Here is a 15,970-nt window from a genome sequence, read left to right on the forward strand (position 1 = left end):
GGTATCCAAGGGGTGGGGTAGGGGCCTCCCCTCTCCCGAGGGCCTCCCACAACTAAGCCCCTAAGGACACAGAGCCTCAGGCGGACATATATCAAGCAGCAGAAACTCACAAAGGCCAAGGCATTCTCGTTAAGGAGCAGGGGGAAGCCTGCTCTGGGGGTGACAGTCACGAGGAGGTGACACAGGCCCTGCTGCCCCTGAGCTGGCTTTGCTTTTCCTCCAGCCACATCCCCTTTCCTCCCCAAGTTCCCTAGACCAGGCTGCTGGCTTGGCTTCTGCTGCTCAGGACTTCCTGCTTGTAGTTTCAGCAAAGTGATGTGGTTCCCTCTAGGGCCGCACACAAGCCCAGTGCCAGTAGAAGAGGCCAAAACAGCCTCCTTTAACTTTGCACTGAGCAGTGTGAGGGGATTTCAGTAATTCTCAGCAAGGAGGAAACTGGCTCAGAGGGGTGAAGCGACTTGCTCAGGATCACACAACATACATCAGGTGAAAAAGATCATCAGACTCAAGTCTGAGATCTCCAGGTTCCCTTTCTCTGTCAATTCCAAAAGTGCTTTTTACAAAACATGAATCTCCCAAGATTCTTCTTGGAAGGAAGGAGGAAGGGTGCTCTGTGGACCAGTAAGTGTGGGAAATACTCCAAGTGCCCTTTCCCCTCTGAGACAGGAACTGCATGTTAGCACATTCAAGGCTCTGAGAAGGCCTGCAGCAAAGAAGCCTTTGCCCAGTTCATTCCCAGGGAGCCCCTTTTCTCAGATCACCTGCTGATATCGGGGCTTCCTTCCCAGGCCAGGATGGATCATCTGATGCAGAGGTAGCCCAGGACCTGTGTGGTCCCCACCACTGGCCAAGGTTTTGGGGCCCCTACAAAATAGCACAGAGGTGAGAAGTGTAGGCCCAAAAAGGAAGACTGGAGGCCAGGAAGTGTCCACAAGTCTAACACTGCTGGTCCTGGTGACTGCCAGAGGTAGGAACTCTCCAAAAACAAGGCAGTTGTAAGAGACAGGCTTTAAAGTCCTGTATCACCTCATTTTGCTTTTCCCAGACATAACTGGTGTTAGATACTTGACATGGAGCCTTTGTAATCAGGTAAATGGAATACTCACTTAAAGTGGGTGAGACTGCAGCTCCTGAGTTGATTCTTCCCCTTACTAACAGGTCAGGGTGCAGCTCTAACACCATTTTATAACACGACAGTTCCAGTTTCCCCTGACCTGAGGCTCCCACTGGTATTCAGTATGGTTGTGTAGAGGTTCCCCCTTGAAAATAGGCCTCCCTGAAGACACTGACCTTGGCTGTGGCTGTTTTCAGCCCCTAGCTGTGGGGTTCCATTTGCCTGCCCTTCCCTGACCCTTCAGTGGTCCTTCCCCTGTGGGGGTTCAGGGATCATCAGAGTTATGATCCCCGTGTTGCTCTGGTCCCCAGTGGGTACAGTCTTAGCCTGTCCAAAGTGCAGGCAGTGGGTCAGTCATGAGTCCCAGGTTTGGGGTGCTGGGATAGAACCAACTGCGTCGAACTAGTTAGGAGCAAGGTGACTGGGACACACAACAGGGGAGTGACAGCTGGGCAGAGCATTGCCCAGCCCCTGCTGGATGCGGGGCCCGTGTCCTGGCCCTCAGTGTCCTGCCATTGAGGAAAGAGGCCCAGAAAGGGGCAGCCACCCACCCAAGGGCACAGACAACTGGGCCTGGAGTCCAGGTCCCCGTCCTGGGTGGTCAGAAGCCGGAAGATGTAAGGACCCGTGTAACTGCGGACTCACGCATAGGCGTCCCAGAGGTGGGGACACGTGGGGCTTGAGCCTCAGGCCTGAGCATACTGGGGTCCTATAAGCCATAGGCCCTGTGAGCCCTCTAGATGGTGGAGATCCTATCCCACAGTCCCCAAGCTGGGCCTGGGCTGGACATCTCCCCGCATCCTGGCCGTGTAGATGTGCCCGGTTGGTGTTAGTCACTGTCTCCGCTCCCGTTTCCGGGCCTCTGTGCCCAGATTAAGCGGCCCACGGCTCCGAATGGTCCCGCAGTCTGGGGCGAGGAAGCGAGGCTGGCGCGAGGTCTTGGAGCTAGGTCTCAGCCCAGGGCCTGCCTCCCACCCTACTTCTGCCGCTGCGCTGCTGCCGCGCTCCTCCACCCAGGATCCCTCTCCCACCCCGGCTCCCAGGACTCGGTGAGGAGGCTCCGGGAGGGCCAGGGGCGGGGCTTCCCTGGCTCCGCCCCCGGCCCCGCCCGCCGGGGAAAGTGAGTTGCGTGGGCGCCGCGGCGAGGAGTGAAGATCCCAGAGAGCCGAGCTGAGCAGAGCTGCGAACGGCCGACCCCGGGTGAGTGCCCCGGCTAGGGGCTGAAGAGCTCCCAGCTCGGCCCGCCACCCTCGCTTCCCTCTGCCCACTCCCCGACCCCGGAAGTGGGTCTTGGCGCCCCCACCCAGTTGGGTCAGTAGTTGCAGTTCAGCCCGCCGGCTCACCGGCCCGATGGGTGTCACGCCGTGCGGGGGCCTCAGAGGCGACTAGGAGGAGGAGGAGTAGAATGAGGTGTTAATAGCCTGTAACAGCAATTATTGAGCTCAGCTGTGCCAGGCTTGAAGGCCCTCAGAACTTTCTCTACTGCATCTTCCAGGGAGGGAGGGACCATTTTACAGATGAGGAAACTGAGGCCCACCCAACTAGGAAGAGAGAGAGCTAGAGGAGAATGCAGACACACTCCTCCAACCCCGCTCATCATGACGGGCCAGGGGCTCAGAGGAGAGATCTGGTGGGTTTCTGGAGAATTTGGCCTTAGCCTCTAGCCTCCCAAGGGACCAGGAGGAGGAGAGGGGCACAGAATGTCTAGAGACTGGACTCTGAAGACCACAGGACTGAGGCATCTTCATTTGCTCCATAAATGTTGCTGGGGTAGCCCTGGGTTCAGACAGGGGCCAGGGAGGATGAGGGGGAGGGGATGAGCAAATGGTCCCTGCACACCGGTGCTCACCACAGTTTGTCTCAGCCGAGGGAGGTGCCCAAGCCCAGGGGCCTGTGAAGCAGGGATTCCAGGCTGGAGTTGCCACAGCTACTGCCCTGGCCTCCTGCCCCACCCAGATTCCCAGACTCAGGTCTCTGCAACCCCCCATTTGGCCAGACCAGCCTTTTGGGGTGTCCAGGGCAGAGAACAGCCCTCCCCTGAGCATATATGTGGGCTGAGACTTCCAAACCTGCAACCCAAGGGCGTGGCTCCTGCCTGACTTGGCCATCTGCTGATCAGTGTATAAAACAAGGCTACGGTGCCGACCCCCCACCCCCAGCCCAGGGACTGCTGTTAGATTTAAATGAGGTAGTATGGGTGAAGGGATTACATGGAGGCCCTGGTTATTTTTATCTTCCCACCAGGTCCTACCTCTGCTGGGGTGGTCAAGTCCCATTCACCCAAAGAGGAAGTAGAGGCCCAGAGAGGGTGAGAGACTCCCTCAGGGTCACACAGCTAATCACAGCTTGGACAGGGGTTGGAGCCCTTGTCCCTGGCCCTCTTGCCCACCCTTCCCTGTCTAGGGCCCAGTACTCCCATGGCCTCCAGCTGTCTCTCTCCAGCTGTCTCTCAGCATTCTCTCTTCTCTCCTGGGTCCAGGCTGGGGAAGGGGCTGCATTTCCTATTTATACTTAAGTAAATGAGGCCCAGGGGAGGAAGTGACCAGCTAGGTGGGCCCCAGCCAGCCCAGGTAGCAGTTGGGGCACTCTGGCACCAAATGTTCACCCTCAAAGTGGCCCCGTCCCCCTGTGCTTGCCCCTTCCCCCTGTGCCTGTCCCCTCCCAGCTTGGTTTGAGAGCTAAGGAAACTGAGTCCCACAGAGGGACGTGGCTGGCAGTGGGCCCCAGAGCAGCAGCCATAGAGTCCTGGCTTGTGGGCTGGGTGTCTGTCTACAGCCGTTGGAGGCCCCCTGGCCCTCCCCTGCCGGCGTTTGAGCAAGGCCAGGCCTGGCCCTTCCTGCCCATTTCACAGTTTCCACAGTTTCACTTTTGTTATTTCGACACCTGGAGGGCTCCTCCCGCCCCACCCCTCAGAGGTGGCTTCCAGGCAGCCCAGACCTCAGGGGAAGGTCCCACTTCATCAGCGCCCCCTGCCAGTCCTCTCTGCTGGGGTCCTGGGGAGGCCCCCACCCCTCAGCATACACAGATGCCACAGGGAGGGAGGAGGGCTCTGGCTGCCTGTGAGGACAGGCGGACATCAGCCCTGATGTTCCTTGTCACAGATGCTTTGTGGGGTAGAAAGGAGGGCTCCTGGCCGTGGTGGTCAGGAGGCCAGTGCTGGAGGTGACCTTTGTCCTGGGGCCACTGTGGGTGTATAGGATCTCCGGTGAGGGCAGGTCATAGAGGAGGGATAGCAGGAGCAGGGGCCAGATATGAGAAGAGCCAGTGTTGCCAGGAGCCACCAGGGGTGGGGGGCAGGGGTCTCGGACAGGGCAGAGCCAGCTTGGAAGGAGCTTGGAGCTGGACTGTGGTTCTGGCTGTGGGGTCAGCCAGGCCAGGCTCCACTCCCAGCAGCACTGCTTACTTCCTGTGTGACCTCAGCACCCCATTGAGTCATCCTGGGCCTCAGTTTCCCCATCTGTCAGGTCGGGGTGGTAGCAGTACCTTTCGGGATTGTGTAAGCACAGAATTCCTACCTGGTGGGGAACTGCCTGTGACCCACCTCAAACTAGACTCCCGCCCCCTGCCCACCCCCAGGACCATGGGCTCCATGTTCCGGAGTGAGGAGGTGGTGCTGGTCCAGCTCTTCCTGCCCACAGCTGCTGCCTACACCTGTGTGAGCCAGCTCGGGGAGCTGGGCCTTGTGGAGTTCAGAGACGTGAGTGGGGCCGGGTTGGGCATGGAGGAGGCCTCGTCCTTAGGTGCCTCAGATGGTGGACCATCTCCCCACTACTGGCCCCTGGTTCTGCTTGAGTCCTGGCAGCGTCTGCCATAGATACTCTGCTCTCAGGAAGGCAGGCTTTACTGCCCTATTCTGGGTTCACCAGGCCTCCTGGGCTCCAGGTGGGGGGCCTCCTTGGCCCCCGGCCTAGAAAACTGACCCCTCTGTGTGGCAATCACAGCTCAATGCCTCCGTAAGTGCCTTCCAGAGACGCTTTGTGGTGGACGTTCGGCGCTGTGAAGAGCTGGAGAAGACCTTCAGTGAGTTGACCCCAGGCCCACACCCCAGGCGGGTTTCCTGGAGGAGGTGCCAGTTGAGCTGGGACTGAAAGGAAGCGTCTGGGTCACCCAGATGGAAGGCAGAGATGGGAGGTCCAGGCGAGGCCCTGGAGAGACAGGACAGCTGGGATCTTGGGGTGTTCTTCCATAGATTTCTAAGCAGGGGAGAGGCATGGACAGAACTCTGCAGCAGATGGACTGGGGTGGGCAGAGGCCCAGGAACTAGGGTCAGTTACCCTCAGGAGCAGCTCCTTCTTGGACCAGGGCAAGAGGGACCCTTGCCCCGGGTCCTGTTCTGGAAACACTCCCCCCCAAGGAGGACCCTGCAAGGTGGGAAGATGGAGCATGTCTGTTTAATGGTTAGCTTGACTGATAGGCTTTAAGTAGTCAGGCAGGTGCTGCATGGACCTCAGCGCAAGCTCTCATCCCAGGCCCTGCAATGCTAGGGCCGGTGCCGGAGACCACTGTGGGACCGAGGCCTGAGGCCTGGAAATGACCCAGGAACTTGGGACGGAGAGGGACTCGAGCTCAGAGAGAGGGGAGTAGACCTGCAGGTTTGGCCTGGGGTTTTTCTGGTATCTTGAACTCAGTGAGTCAGCTAGCTGGTGACCAGTGGAATTTGGGGTAGCATTTGGAATCTCCTAGATGTTAGCTAACCCTTGGCTGACAGTGGCCATTAGCTGGTGGTGGCCCCTGAGCGACCTCCCTCTGCACCCAGCCTTCCTGCAGGAGGAGGTGCGGCGGGCTGGGCTGGCTCTGCCTCCGCCCGAGGGGGTGTTGCTGGCGCCCCCGCCCCGCGACCTTCTGCGCATCCAGGAGGAGACGGATCGCCTGGCACAGGAGCTCCGGGATGTGCGGGGCAACCAGCAGGCCCTGCGGGCCCAGCTGCACCAGCTGCAGCTCCACTCAGCCGTGCTGGGCCAGGGCCACGGCTCCCAGGTCAGCCCCAGCCCTGGTTGGGGGGGTGCGGGGAGGGGAGGGGTGCCAGGTCCTATCTGGGCCAGGGCTCACGGTGCCTCTCGGCTTCTAGTTGGCAGCCACCCACACAGACAGGCCCTTGGAAAGGAATCCCCTGCTCCAGTCCCCTGGGGGGCTGCACCAGGACCTGAGGGTCAAGTAAGTGAGGGACAGCTTTGTTTTCTTTCCCGTCAGCACAGGAGTCAGCCCGGGCCCCGCTCTGACTCCTTGTCCAGTGCTCTCCTGCACCTGCCCTCAGATTGCCCCCTGCCTCCTCCCTCAGGCCTGGAATTTTCCTTGCCTATGGGGGATTCTCCTCTCCTGGCCCTGTCTGGTGGGCTTCCGCCTGCCCCATGGGGTGAGGGCAGTGTGCCTGGTTGACCCTCCTGGGCCGGGCCTGGCCGGGGAGGAGGTGGGGGAGGTTGGCGCAGCCCCTGCCAAGCCCTGCCTGGACCCGCAGCTTCGTGGCGGGTGCGGTGGAACCCCACAAGGCCGCCGCCCTGGAGCGCCTGCTCTGGAGGGCCTGCCGTGGCTTCCTCATTGCCAGCTTCAGGGAGACGGAGCAACAGCTGGAGGACCCCGTGACGGTGAGCAGCCTGGGAGTTACTGGGGCCGGGGAGGGGTGGGGGTGCATCCTGGGCGTGGCCTGGACACCAGGGTAAATGAGGCTCCACTCCCGCAGGGTGAGCCTGCTACCTGGATGACCTTCCTCATCTCCTACTGGGGCGAGCAGATCGGGCAGAAGATCCGCAAGATCACTGACTGGTGAGCCCCCAAGGAGGGCTGGCCACCTGCTGCCCTTGTGCCCAGGCCCCTGCGTGTCACCTCCACTGAGCCTGCCCTGTCCCCCTGCCCTGCCCCATAGGGTCCCCTTAGATTCAGCCTCTGCACACCCTGGACTCCCCAACCCCCACCTCCAACCTCACAACACCTCCTCCCCGCCAGCTTCCACTGCTACGTCTTCCCGTTCACGGAGCAGGAGGAGGCCCGCCATGGGGCCCTGCAGCAGCTGCAGCAGCAGAGCCATGAGCTCCAGGAGGTGGGCGCCTGCAGCCTGGCTGGACCCCGGCCCTCCCCCTGCCCCTCTCCTCCTGACTCCCCCACCACCATGCCCCAGTCCCGCTCCTCGCTCCTCCTGACCACGCACTTTGTGCTCAGGTCCTGGGGGAGACAGAGCGCTTCCTGAGCCAGGTGCTGGGCCGGGTGCAGAGGCTGCTGCCACCCTGGCAGGTGCAGATCCGCAAGATGAAGGCGGTGTACTTGGCCCTCAACCAGTGCAGCGTGAGCACCACACACAAGTGCCTCATCGCAGAGGCCTGGTGTGCCACACAGGACCTGCCCACCCTGCAGCAGGCACTGCAGGACAGCTCGGTGAGCACTGGGGTCTCCCACCCTCCCTGGCTGTCAGGCCAGGGTCGGTTTTCCCCTCACAGCACATTTCCCATTCCCAGTGCCCGGAGCACCGTGCCTTCATGGGGCTTGCCCTCCTCTAGGAGGTCCCCCCTGATGGCCCTGGCCCAGCAAGCCCTCTCCCTGCCCCGACTTCCCAGAGGCCCTGGGGTGGGCCTTCATGCCCTGGAAGCTACACTATGCATTAAAAGTCGGAAATGGGGTTCAAATCCGGGCTCCGCAGGCACTGGCGCTGTGACCTTGGGCTAAGTGGAGGGGGCCTCGAGCTCATCTGTGAAGTGGGTGTGCTGACCCTGCCTCCAAGGGTCACCTTAGTAGGTGCTTACCTGTGGCGACGGGGCTCCCTCTCCCAGGCCACCTGGATGGGAAGAAGGACACTTCCATTTCCCAGATGACTTCTGGTCCAATCTCTGGCTCTCCCTAAATCCCCTAAATTGGAGCAGGTGGGGCTGGTCAGGTCATTCTGTTTCACAGAGAGAGGTAGGGCTGTCCTGGGTCCCCACGGTGCTCCCACGGTGCTCCACATCTCTAGCTGGGCCTGGCTGGGGGGTCTGAGGGTCCCTAAAGGCCCCTGCCATCAGTCTCATCTGTCCGTCTGTCCCTCTGCCTGCCGGATGCCCCAGAGCGAGGCGGGCGTGAGCGCCGTGGTTCACCGCATCCCCTGCCGAGACATGCCCCCCACGCTCATCCGGACCAACTGCTTCACGGCCAGCTTCCAGGGTATCGTGGACGCCTACGGTGTGGGCCGCTACCAGGAGGTCAACCCTGGTGAGAGGCACAGTCTGCCGCGTCGCAGGTCTCCAGGAGGCTCAGCTGCCGTCTTGGGTGGAGACCTGGGAGGGCTGCATCTCTGCCCTGGGCAGGTCCTGTCCTGCTACAAGAGGTTGGGATGCTCCCCATCATGCTCCCTGGGGCCCAGCACTGGGACTTCATCTTTGCCCCTAGAACACCTCCCTTGTTAAGCTTACAAGGGAGCCAGCAGAGTTGTGCAAAGAACAGCCTTGCAGTAGAAATGGCCCAAGTTGGAGGTCTTCCTCGCTTACCTTGACAAGTTTCTTAGCTTCTCGGAGCCTCAGTTTACTCGTCTGTGTAACGGGGATACTGGTACAGCCCTCAGAGCAGTGTTGGAAAGATTAACAATCGGCAAAGGCTGCAAATCAGCACACACTCTACCACTGAGCTAGATCCCCCCACCCACATACACACATCAAGCTTTTTGAGAGATTAGAATTTGGTGCCGTTTTAGGTCATGTGGTCCCAGAAGCAGGCCCTGAGATGGGCACTCTGCTGCAAGTGGTCTGTTAAGGGAGGTGCTCCCAGGAGAAGCCAGTAAGGGACCTTGGAACGTGGGAGCAGGTAGCGGGGAGAGCTGAGCAGGGCCAGTCCTAGGTGAAGCTTGGCCTCGGCCTGAGCTCGCAGAGAGCTCTGGAGTGTAAAGGACACTCCCCATTTTGCCTGCCCATGATTCTGCGTTAGGAGGTGCCAGTCCAGTTAGAACAAGCCTGATCGCCAGGTATCCAAGGGCGCTGATCGCCGTCAGCTCTCAGAGCAGTAGCTTTGGGGAGGTGTTAGTTTGCTGGGGCTGCTGTAACAAACCACCACGGCAGGTAGCTGAAATAACAGGTACTTACTGTTCCACACTGATGGAGGCTGGAAGTCTGAGATCAAGGCATTGCAGGGTTGGTTCCTGCTAGGAGCTGTGAGGGAGAATCTGTTCCAGGCCTCTTTCCTTGGCTGTAGAGAGCTGTCTTTATGTTTGTGTGGCATTCTCCTGTTGTATTGTCTAGCGTCCAAATTTCCCATTTTTAAAAGGACCCCTAATCGTACTGGATTAGGACCCACCCTATGACCTAATTTTCACTTGATTACATCTGTAAAGATTGTACCTCCAAATAAGGTCACTGTCTAAGCTATAGGGGTTAGGACTCCAATGTGTCTTTTTTGGGGGGACACAATTCAACCCATAATAGGGATATACATTAGAATCTTAACACCTACAAGAAGTTTTTCCCATTTTAATAAAAGGAAACTGAGACCCTAGAGGTTAAGTGACCAACTCGGCCTTCTGGAACTTGCGCCACTTGCCAGCTAGACTGCCGCTGGGCTCTCTGTGCTTCTGCATAAAGCTCTTCTTGTAAATAAGAATAGCTAGAACTGGTAACTCTGTATTGAATGTTTGTGGTCTGCCAGCTACTGTCCATGGATGAACTCATTTATAATAATGACCCTATACAGTGGTGGTGTTGTTATCTCTATTTTGCTGATGGGGAAATGGAGGTTCAGAGAGGTTAAGACACTAGCCCAAGGTTGCACAGCTAGTAAGTGGCTGGCTCTTGAGTGCAGGCAAATGGTCTGGCGTCCCTACCCGGCAAACACCACCTTCACATCTCCTGGGGTCCTGGAGTCTGGTTTGGGGGTCTCTGTGGCATCTTGTGCAGGGATGGGGGTCCTGGCTGACCGCGTGGACCCTCTGCCCACAGCGCCCTACACCATCATCACCTTCCCCTTCCTCTTTGCCGTCATGTTCGGCGATGTGGGCCACGGGCTGCTGATGTTCCTCTTTGCCCTGGCCATGGTGCTGGCCGAGAACCAGCCGGCCGTGAAGATGGCGCAGAATGAGGTGAGAAGCGGCGGAGGCTTAAGAGTCCGGGCGCCGTGGGAGGGGGCCGGGCTGGCTCTCATAGCGCCCACACCCCCAGATCTGGCAGACCTTCTTTGGTGGCCGCTACCTGCTCCTGCTCATGGGCCTGTTCTCTGTCTACACCGGCTTCATCTACAACGAGTGCTTCAGCCGTGCCACGGCCATCTTCCCCTCGGGTTGGAGCGTGGCGGCCATGGCCAACCAGTCGGGCTGGAGGTGAGTCTGGCCCTGTGGCCCTGCCGCTGCGCAGCCCTTGAACCCCTGACCAGCCCGCCCCCTCTTGTCACAGTGACGCGTTCCTGGCCCAGCACCCGCTGCTCGCCCTGGACCCCAACGTCACCGGTGTCTTCCTGGGCCCCTACCCCTTTGGCATCGACCCCGTGAGTCCTGTGCCCACTAGGGGTGGTGCAGGTGGGGGCATAGGTCTTGGGCTCCCTCCTCGCCCAGCCCCTCCTGAGCCCCAGGCCCAGGTTGGGTGCAGGAGGCATGGGCCCCACTGACCGGGGCCTGCCTGGCAGGGCCCACACTGTAGCCACCTCAAAAAGTAGAGAAGCGTGTTGTAATAAGGGCAGCATTCTGTAGCCCCCTCTGTGCCAGGACCCTTTGGAGCCCTCACTGAACTGATTTTATGTCTAGTCCTCGTGACAGCACCATGAGGTGCACCAGCATTGCCCCGTCTTACAGGTGAGGAGGCAGAGGTTCCGCACCCAAGGTCACCAAGCTAGGAAGAACTGGGGTGGGGCCCAGGGTGTGTTAACCATTCCCCTCTGCTGCCCCCTGGCGGGTAGACAGCAGATCGTGTTGAGGCCCCAGAGGAGGCAAACAGGCTGTTGCAAGCGACTGGGGTTGGGGGGCCCCCTTCATGACACTGCCCCTCCTGCCACCCTAGATCTGGAGCCTGGCTGTCAACCACCTGAGCTTCCTCAACTCTTTCAAGATGAAGATGTCCGTCATCCTGGGGGTCACCCACATGACCTTCGGGGTGGTCCTGGGAGTCTTCAACCACCTGTGAGGGCGGGGGTCCTGGGGGGTGGGGGGCTGAGCAGGGCCAGGGTAGCCTGGTGACCCGGCTCCCCTCCCGTCCCAGGCACTTTGGCCAGTGGCACCGGCTGCTGCTGGAGACCCTCCCCGAGCTGGTCTTCCTGCTGGGGCTGTTCGGCTACCTCGTCTTCCTGATCACCTACAAGTGGCTGCGCATCATGGCCGCCGGCGCTGCCTCCGCCCCCAGCATCCTCATCCACTTCATCAACATGTTCCTCTTCTCCCGCAGCCCCACCAACCAGCCGCTCTTCCATGGGCAGGTAGGCTGGGCAGGGCAGCGGGCCCCCACCGCGCCTCAGGGTCCCGGGTCACTGGGCCACTCAGAGCTTCTGTGTCCTTATCTGAGAACCAGATGCAGGCCTGAGGCGGTGAGACGGGGAGGTCTAGGGACTGCATGTAGCTCCTAGCAGGGGTGGCCCACCGTGGGTGCTGGAAGCCTGGGTGCCTTCTCCCCCAGAAGACTCCACACGGAGTGGGTTGCGGGCTCCTTGGACCCCATGAATCGTGTGGCCTAAGGTGGCGTTTGGCTTACAAGGGGGGCCCTGATGCTCACCCCTTCGCCTGCAGGAGGTGGTGCAGTCCACACTGGTGGTCCTGGCCCTGGCCACGGTGCCCGTCTTGCTGCTTGGCACACCCTTGTTCCTGCGCCGGCAGCACCACCGCCGCTCACGGAGGAGGCGACAGCCGGTAGAGGCTGGGGTGGGGAGGGCACGGGGGTGGGCAGTAAGGGTGGCATCTGGGGCTGGGGTCCTTCTGATGCTGCTGCCCCCACCTCCAGAATGAGGACAAGACCAGGCTTCTGGACGTGCCTGACGCATCCATGGCTAACCAGGGCTCCGATGAGGAGAAGGCAGAAAGCCCTGGGGACCAGGAGGAGGTCGAGGTGGGTGTGGGGCCTTCCCGAGTCGGGGTCGGGGCCGGCCTGGCTCACCTCTCACTGCCACTTGTCCCCACAGCTTGTCCTGTCCGAGGTGTTCATGCACCAGGCCATCCACACCATCGAGTTCTGCCTGGGCTGCATCTCCAACACGGCCTCCTACCTGCGCCTCTGGGCCCTGAGCCTGGCCCACGCCCGTGAGTGACCAGTGGGTGGGATGGCCATGGGTGCAGACCTGGATCTGTTCCCCGCTCCACACACACACACACATGGTTGCTGACCCACATGGCGTGGGCGGGTCACTGCTCTGGGCCTCTGTCTCCTAGTCTGTAAAGGGGGTCGTCAGAGGAGGCGCCCTGCCAGCCCACAGGAAAGGAGGGCTTCAGAATCCAGAGGTGGCTGGGTGGGCTCCCCATTGCTCCTGGTCCCCAAGGTTGCCTCCTTCACCCACAGAACTGTCGGAGGTGCTGTGGGCCATGGTGATGCGTATGGGCCTGAGCATGGGCCGCGAGATGGGCGTGGTGGCCGTGGTGCTGGTCCCCATCTTTGCCGCCTTCGCCGTGATGACCGTGGCCATCCTGCTGGTGATGGAGGGGCTCTCCGCCTTCCTGCATGCGCTGCGGCTGCACTGGTGAGTGGTCTGGCTGCTGACCTGGGCAGCACGGTGGGCAGCGGGTGCTTCCCTGACCAGCTCTCCCTTTTCATCCCCAGGGTGGAGTTCCAGAATAAGTTCTACTCGGGCACTGGCTACAAGCTGAGCCCCTTCGCCTTCGCTGTGGAGGATGAATAGTGTCCACCTGTGGCCCCAGCCCTGACCTCACTGAGCAGGAAAGGAATAAAGTGGAGGGAGGCCCAGGAACTGTGTCTTGGTCTTGTCTGGAGGGCCAGTGGCCAGGGAGGCTGGGTCTGAGCTGGTCCTGCCCCTGGGAACCTCTTGGTTAATGGACACCATGCCAGCCTCTACCCCTGTCTCCCTTATACCTGCCTTTGTAGCTGGAGCTGGTGTGAGGTGTGGGAGGTGGGAGGCACTGGCTTGGGGTCTGGGGCCTCAAAAAGTCAGGAGAGATCTGCAATGATCTCAGACTCCTGGGGTGAAGAGGGGCAGAACTAGGCCCAGGGAGGGGTGTTCCCAGCATATTCTAGCTCAGAATGAGTGTCTTCTCAGGCTGGGCTGGGGGAGTGAGCTCCCCATACCTGGGGGTATGCAAACTGGCTGTGAGGTAATGTTTGGGATACCCTGGGTGTGGAGGGGGTGCCTGGCATGAATCAGCCAATACTCTCATGTCCTTGTGCTGGCACTGGCCCAGGCACTCAGGATGCTCTGGACCAGAGAGCAGCCTGGGACACCTGAGCCTGACCTGGCACTCCAATGTGGGGCAGCGGGGTCACACCTGAGGCCACCTTCCTCTGGACAAGGGCAGAGGCTGTCCAGGACAGCCCAGGAAAGGCTGATGGTCAGGAAAAGTGCCGAGCCAGGGGCCAGCTTTCCCCCCATCCCTCCCTGGGTGGGCAGTCCTGCTCCCGAGGCTGGCCTTCTGCAAGTGGGGTGGGAGGTGCCGTCCTGCAGGCCTCTCCAGCTGGGTTTCCCCTGCCCCGGCTGGGAGGCAGAGCCCGTGCTTCTCAGAGGCCTCACTTTCTCCCACAGAGGAGCTGCCAAGTGGTTCTTCCGGCTGGAGGCCCCAGGAACAAAGGCTGCCTTGAAGGCAGAGACGCCCTGGGCACAGCAGGCAGGGAGGCCTGGCCCGCCACTGTGGCTCTCACCTGGCAGCTGCTGGGAGGTGCTTGTCCCTCGGGTCCAGGACTGCCCTACTCAGGGCCCCAGAGGCCGGGTTGGGTTACCAGGGGCTGCATGGCAACCCACGGGCCTGGCAGAGATGTGGCTCTGAGAAACGTTGGTCACAGCATCTGGTTAGGAACAGATGAAGCTGTGTGTGTGACTCAGGAGGGCTGTGGATGGGTCGGGACCCAGCCCAGGGCCCCAGGCTGTACCTTCCTGGGGAGTAGAGCTGGGCAGAGAACTGAGGGTGAGGCAGCAGGGAGGCATGGTGACGGAGGAAGCAGACGCTCAGCACCAAGCATGGCACGGCTTTTGGAGGGGAGCAGGTGTGATCGCAGGGAGACACTGGTGGGCCCTACCCTGGTTTTGACACCCGGATGGCTGGCAGCCTAGATGGACAAGGCTGGTTGCTGGGGAAGCAGCACGTGTAAACGCACTGGAGTGGGCACCCTGGGACATGGAGGTCATCAGCAGGAGACACAGGGACAGGGGGACACCAGCAGTGAGGACCAGCCTGACCCCTGCTCATCTCATCCAGGAGGACAAGTGAGTGGTGAAATCCCAGGAGCTCCACACGCAGAGAACCAAAGCGACGGCTAGTGAGCACGTGGGGCGGGTGGCCAAGGGGCGGTGCCACGTCAGAGGAGGGAGGTTTAGAAAGGCCTGAGAGGGAGTTCCGAGCTGACCGTGGAGGGATGTGAGTGAGCCTGTGTCTTAAGGAAGAGAGGGGCTGGGGCAGAAGATGGGGTGGAGAGCAATGCTGGCTGGGCCGGGTGACCACATGGACCTCGTGGGCACAGGCAGGAGTTGGGAGCTTTATTCTAAGTAGCTACACAGAGTGCAGTATCTTTCATTGCTTGGATATCAGAACACACTCACCTGGGTAAAACTTGCGATGTCTAGAAGGGCAAGCAGTGGAAAGTCTCCCTCCAGCCCCGGCCCAGCCATTCAGTTTCCTCCCAGACATCCGGTGCTCCCCTCCACCCTTCCAGAGGTCTCCACATCTGGGGAGCGGCACTGGGAGCCTCGAATAAGCACATTGAGGTAAGTGGAGCCCTTCCTGAGACTCAGGACACATTCAAGGGTGACAGTGGAGGACAGCCTTTATTTTTTTTATTTGTATATGGTACAGTCTTTGTGGTAGCAGAAATGTATGCACAAAAAACAATTCAAATAAGAATTCAGAGTAAAAAAAAAAAGAATTTATCCCAAAGGACATTTAATATACATGGATTTCACAGCTGTTCTGTGTCCCTGCCCCAACGCTCCACATACGGGCTGCTGTCTCCCATCAGAACGACCACAGGAGGGACACTGGGGAGCAGCAGCGGCAGGGAGAGCTGGCTTCAGAGCCGAGGCCAGGGTGTCCCTCTCCCCACCTGGCACCAGGGGCCTCAAAGGCTTCTGAGGGGCCTGGGGCCTGGGCCGGGCACAGCCATGTGGCAGAGCCCCCAGCTCCAGGCTGAGTGGAGATGGACAGGGAAGGCTTCAGAGGGCAGGACAGAGCAGCCCGCGCCCTGCCAGGAGAACAGCCGGGTGGGCGGGGGCCTGTGTGTCCACGTGTCTCCCCGACCCCCCGGCCAACAGTTGGCTCTCTGCGGCCTCAGGGTTAACAAAACACATTTGGTTAGCACGCTTGACAGGGGTTGCGTCCAGTTAGGGCGACAAGGAATGGACGGCAGGTACGGAGGAGCCCCATCCACCCTGACCTCTGGGGATGACAGCTCGCACCCCGCATGGCTGGGCAGTCTGCACCCAGCCCTGGACCAGGATGGCGAAGGAACCACATTCAGGGCCTCCAGTCAGGCCGCAGGGCGAGGCCGTCTGCCTCTGCCCAGCGCTGCCCTCGGGAGTGAGCGGTGTCTACACGCAGTTACCTGCAGGGAGCCTGGTCCATTAACATCCTGCAAAGGCCAACGTTAACCACAAAAGGCCCCTGCAGTAACACTCTACCTTGCCGTTCGCCACAGCTAACCAAAAGCTTCAGGCCCCGAGTAGAAAACGCCTTCTCTAGATTAGGAGGAGGCAGGCGCTGCACTATTGCACTACTGTACTCTAATTCTGCTTCCCGATCTCAGGCCAGGGTCCTAGTGGAGTCGTAAACAAGATATGAAA

The 15,970-nt window shown here is 60.3% G+C and overlaps 1 protein-coding gene across 1 annotated transcript; it reads left to right on the plus strand.

Moving 5' to 3' along the window:
• Nucleotides 1-2,228: 2,228 nt before the first annotated feature.
• TCIRG1 (T cell immune regulator 1, ATPase H+ transporting V0 subunit a3) lies at nt 2,229-12,933 on the plus strand. The gene is made up of 20 exons (XM_006210712.4): nt 2,229-2,314; nt 4,691-4,811; nt 5,056-5,134; nt 5,871-6,091; nt 6,183-6,268; nt 6,570-6,696; nt 6,792-6,874; nt 7,055-7,148; nt 7,268-7,480; nt 8,143-8,287; nt 10,000-10,139; nt 10,219-10,376; nt 10,450-10,540; nt 11,050-11,168; nt 11,248-11,461; nt 11,769-11,888; nt 11,980-12,084; nt 12,158-12,275; nt 12,532-12,709; nt 12,790-12,933. The coding sequence occupies exons 2-20, from the start codon at nt 4,695-4,697 to the stop codon at nt 12,866-12,868; spliced, it is 2,487 nt and encodes an 828-aa protein (XP_006210774.2). The 5' UTR covers nt 2,229-2,314; nt 4,691-4,694; the 3' UTR covers nt 12,869-12,933.
• The last annotated feature ends 3,037 nt before the right edge of the window (nt 12,934-15,970 follow it).

This window comes from Vicugna pacos, chromosome 10 (genome assembly GCF_048564905.1).
Source record: "Vicugna pacos chromosome 10, VicPac4, whole genome shotgun sequence".
NCBI classification, from domain to species: Eukaryota; Metazoa; Chordata; class Mammalia; order Artiodactyla; family Camelidae; genus Vicugna; species Vicugna pacos.

Coding starts and splice junctions, on each gene's coding strand:
- TCIRG1 (XM_006210712.4), top strand. CDS start 4,695: ATGGGCTCCATGTTCCGGAGTGAGGAGGTGGTGCTGGTCCAGCTCTTC. Junction 7,481..8,142: donor AGGCACTGCAGGACAGCTCG/GTGAGCACTGGG, acceptor CGGATGCCCCAG/AGCGAGGCGGGCGTGAGCGC. Junction 11,462..11,768: donor AGCCGCTCTTCCATGGGCAG/GTAGGCTGGGCA, acceptor CTTCGCCTGCAG/GAGGTGGTGCAGTCCACACT.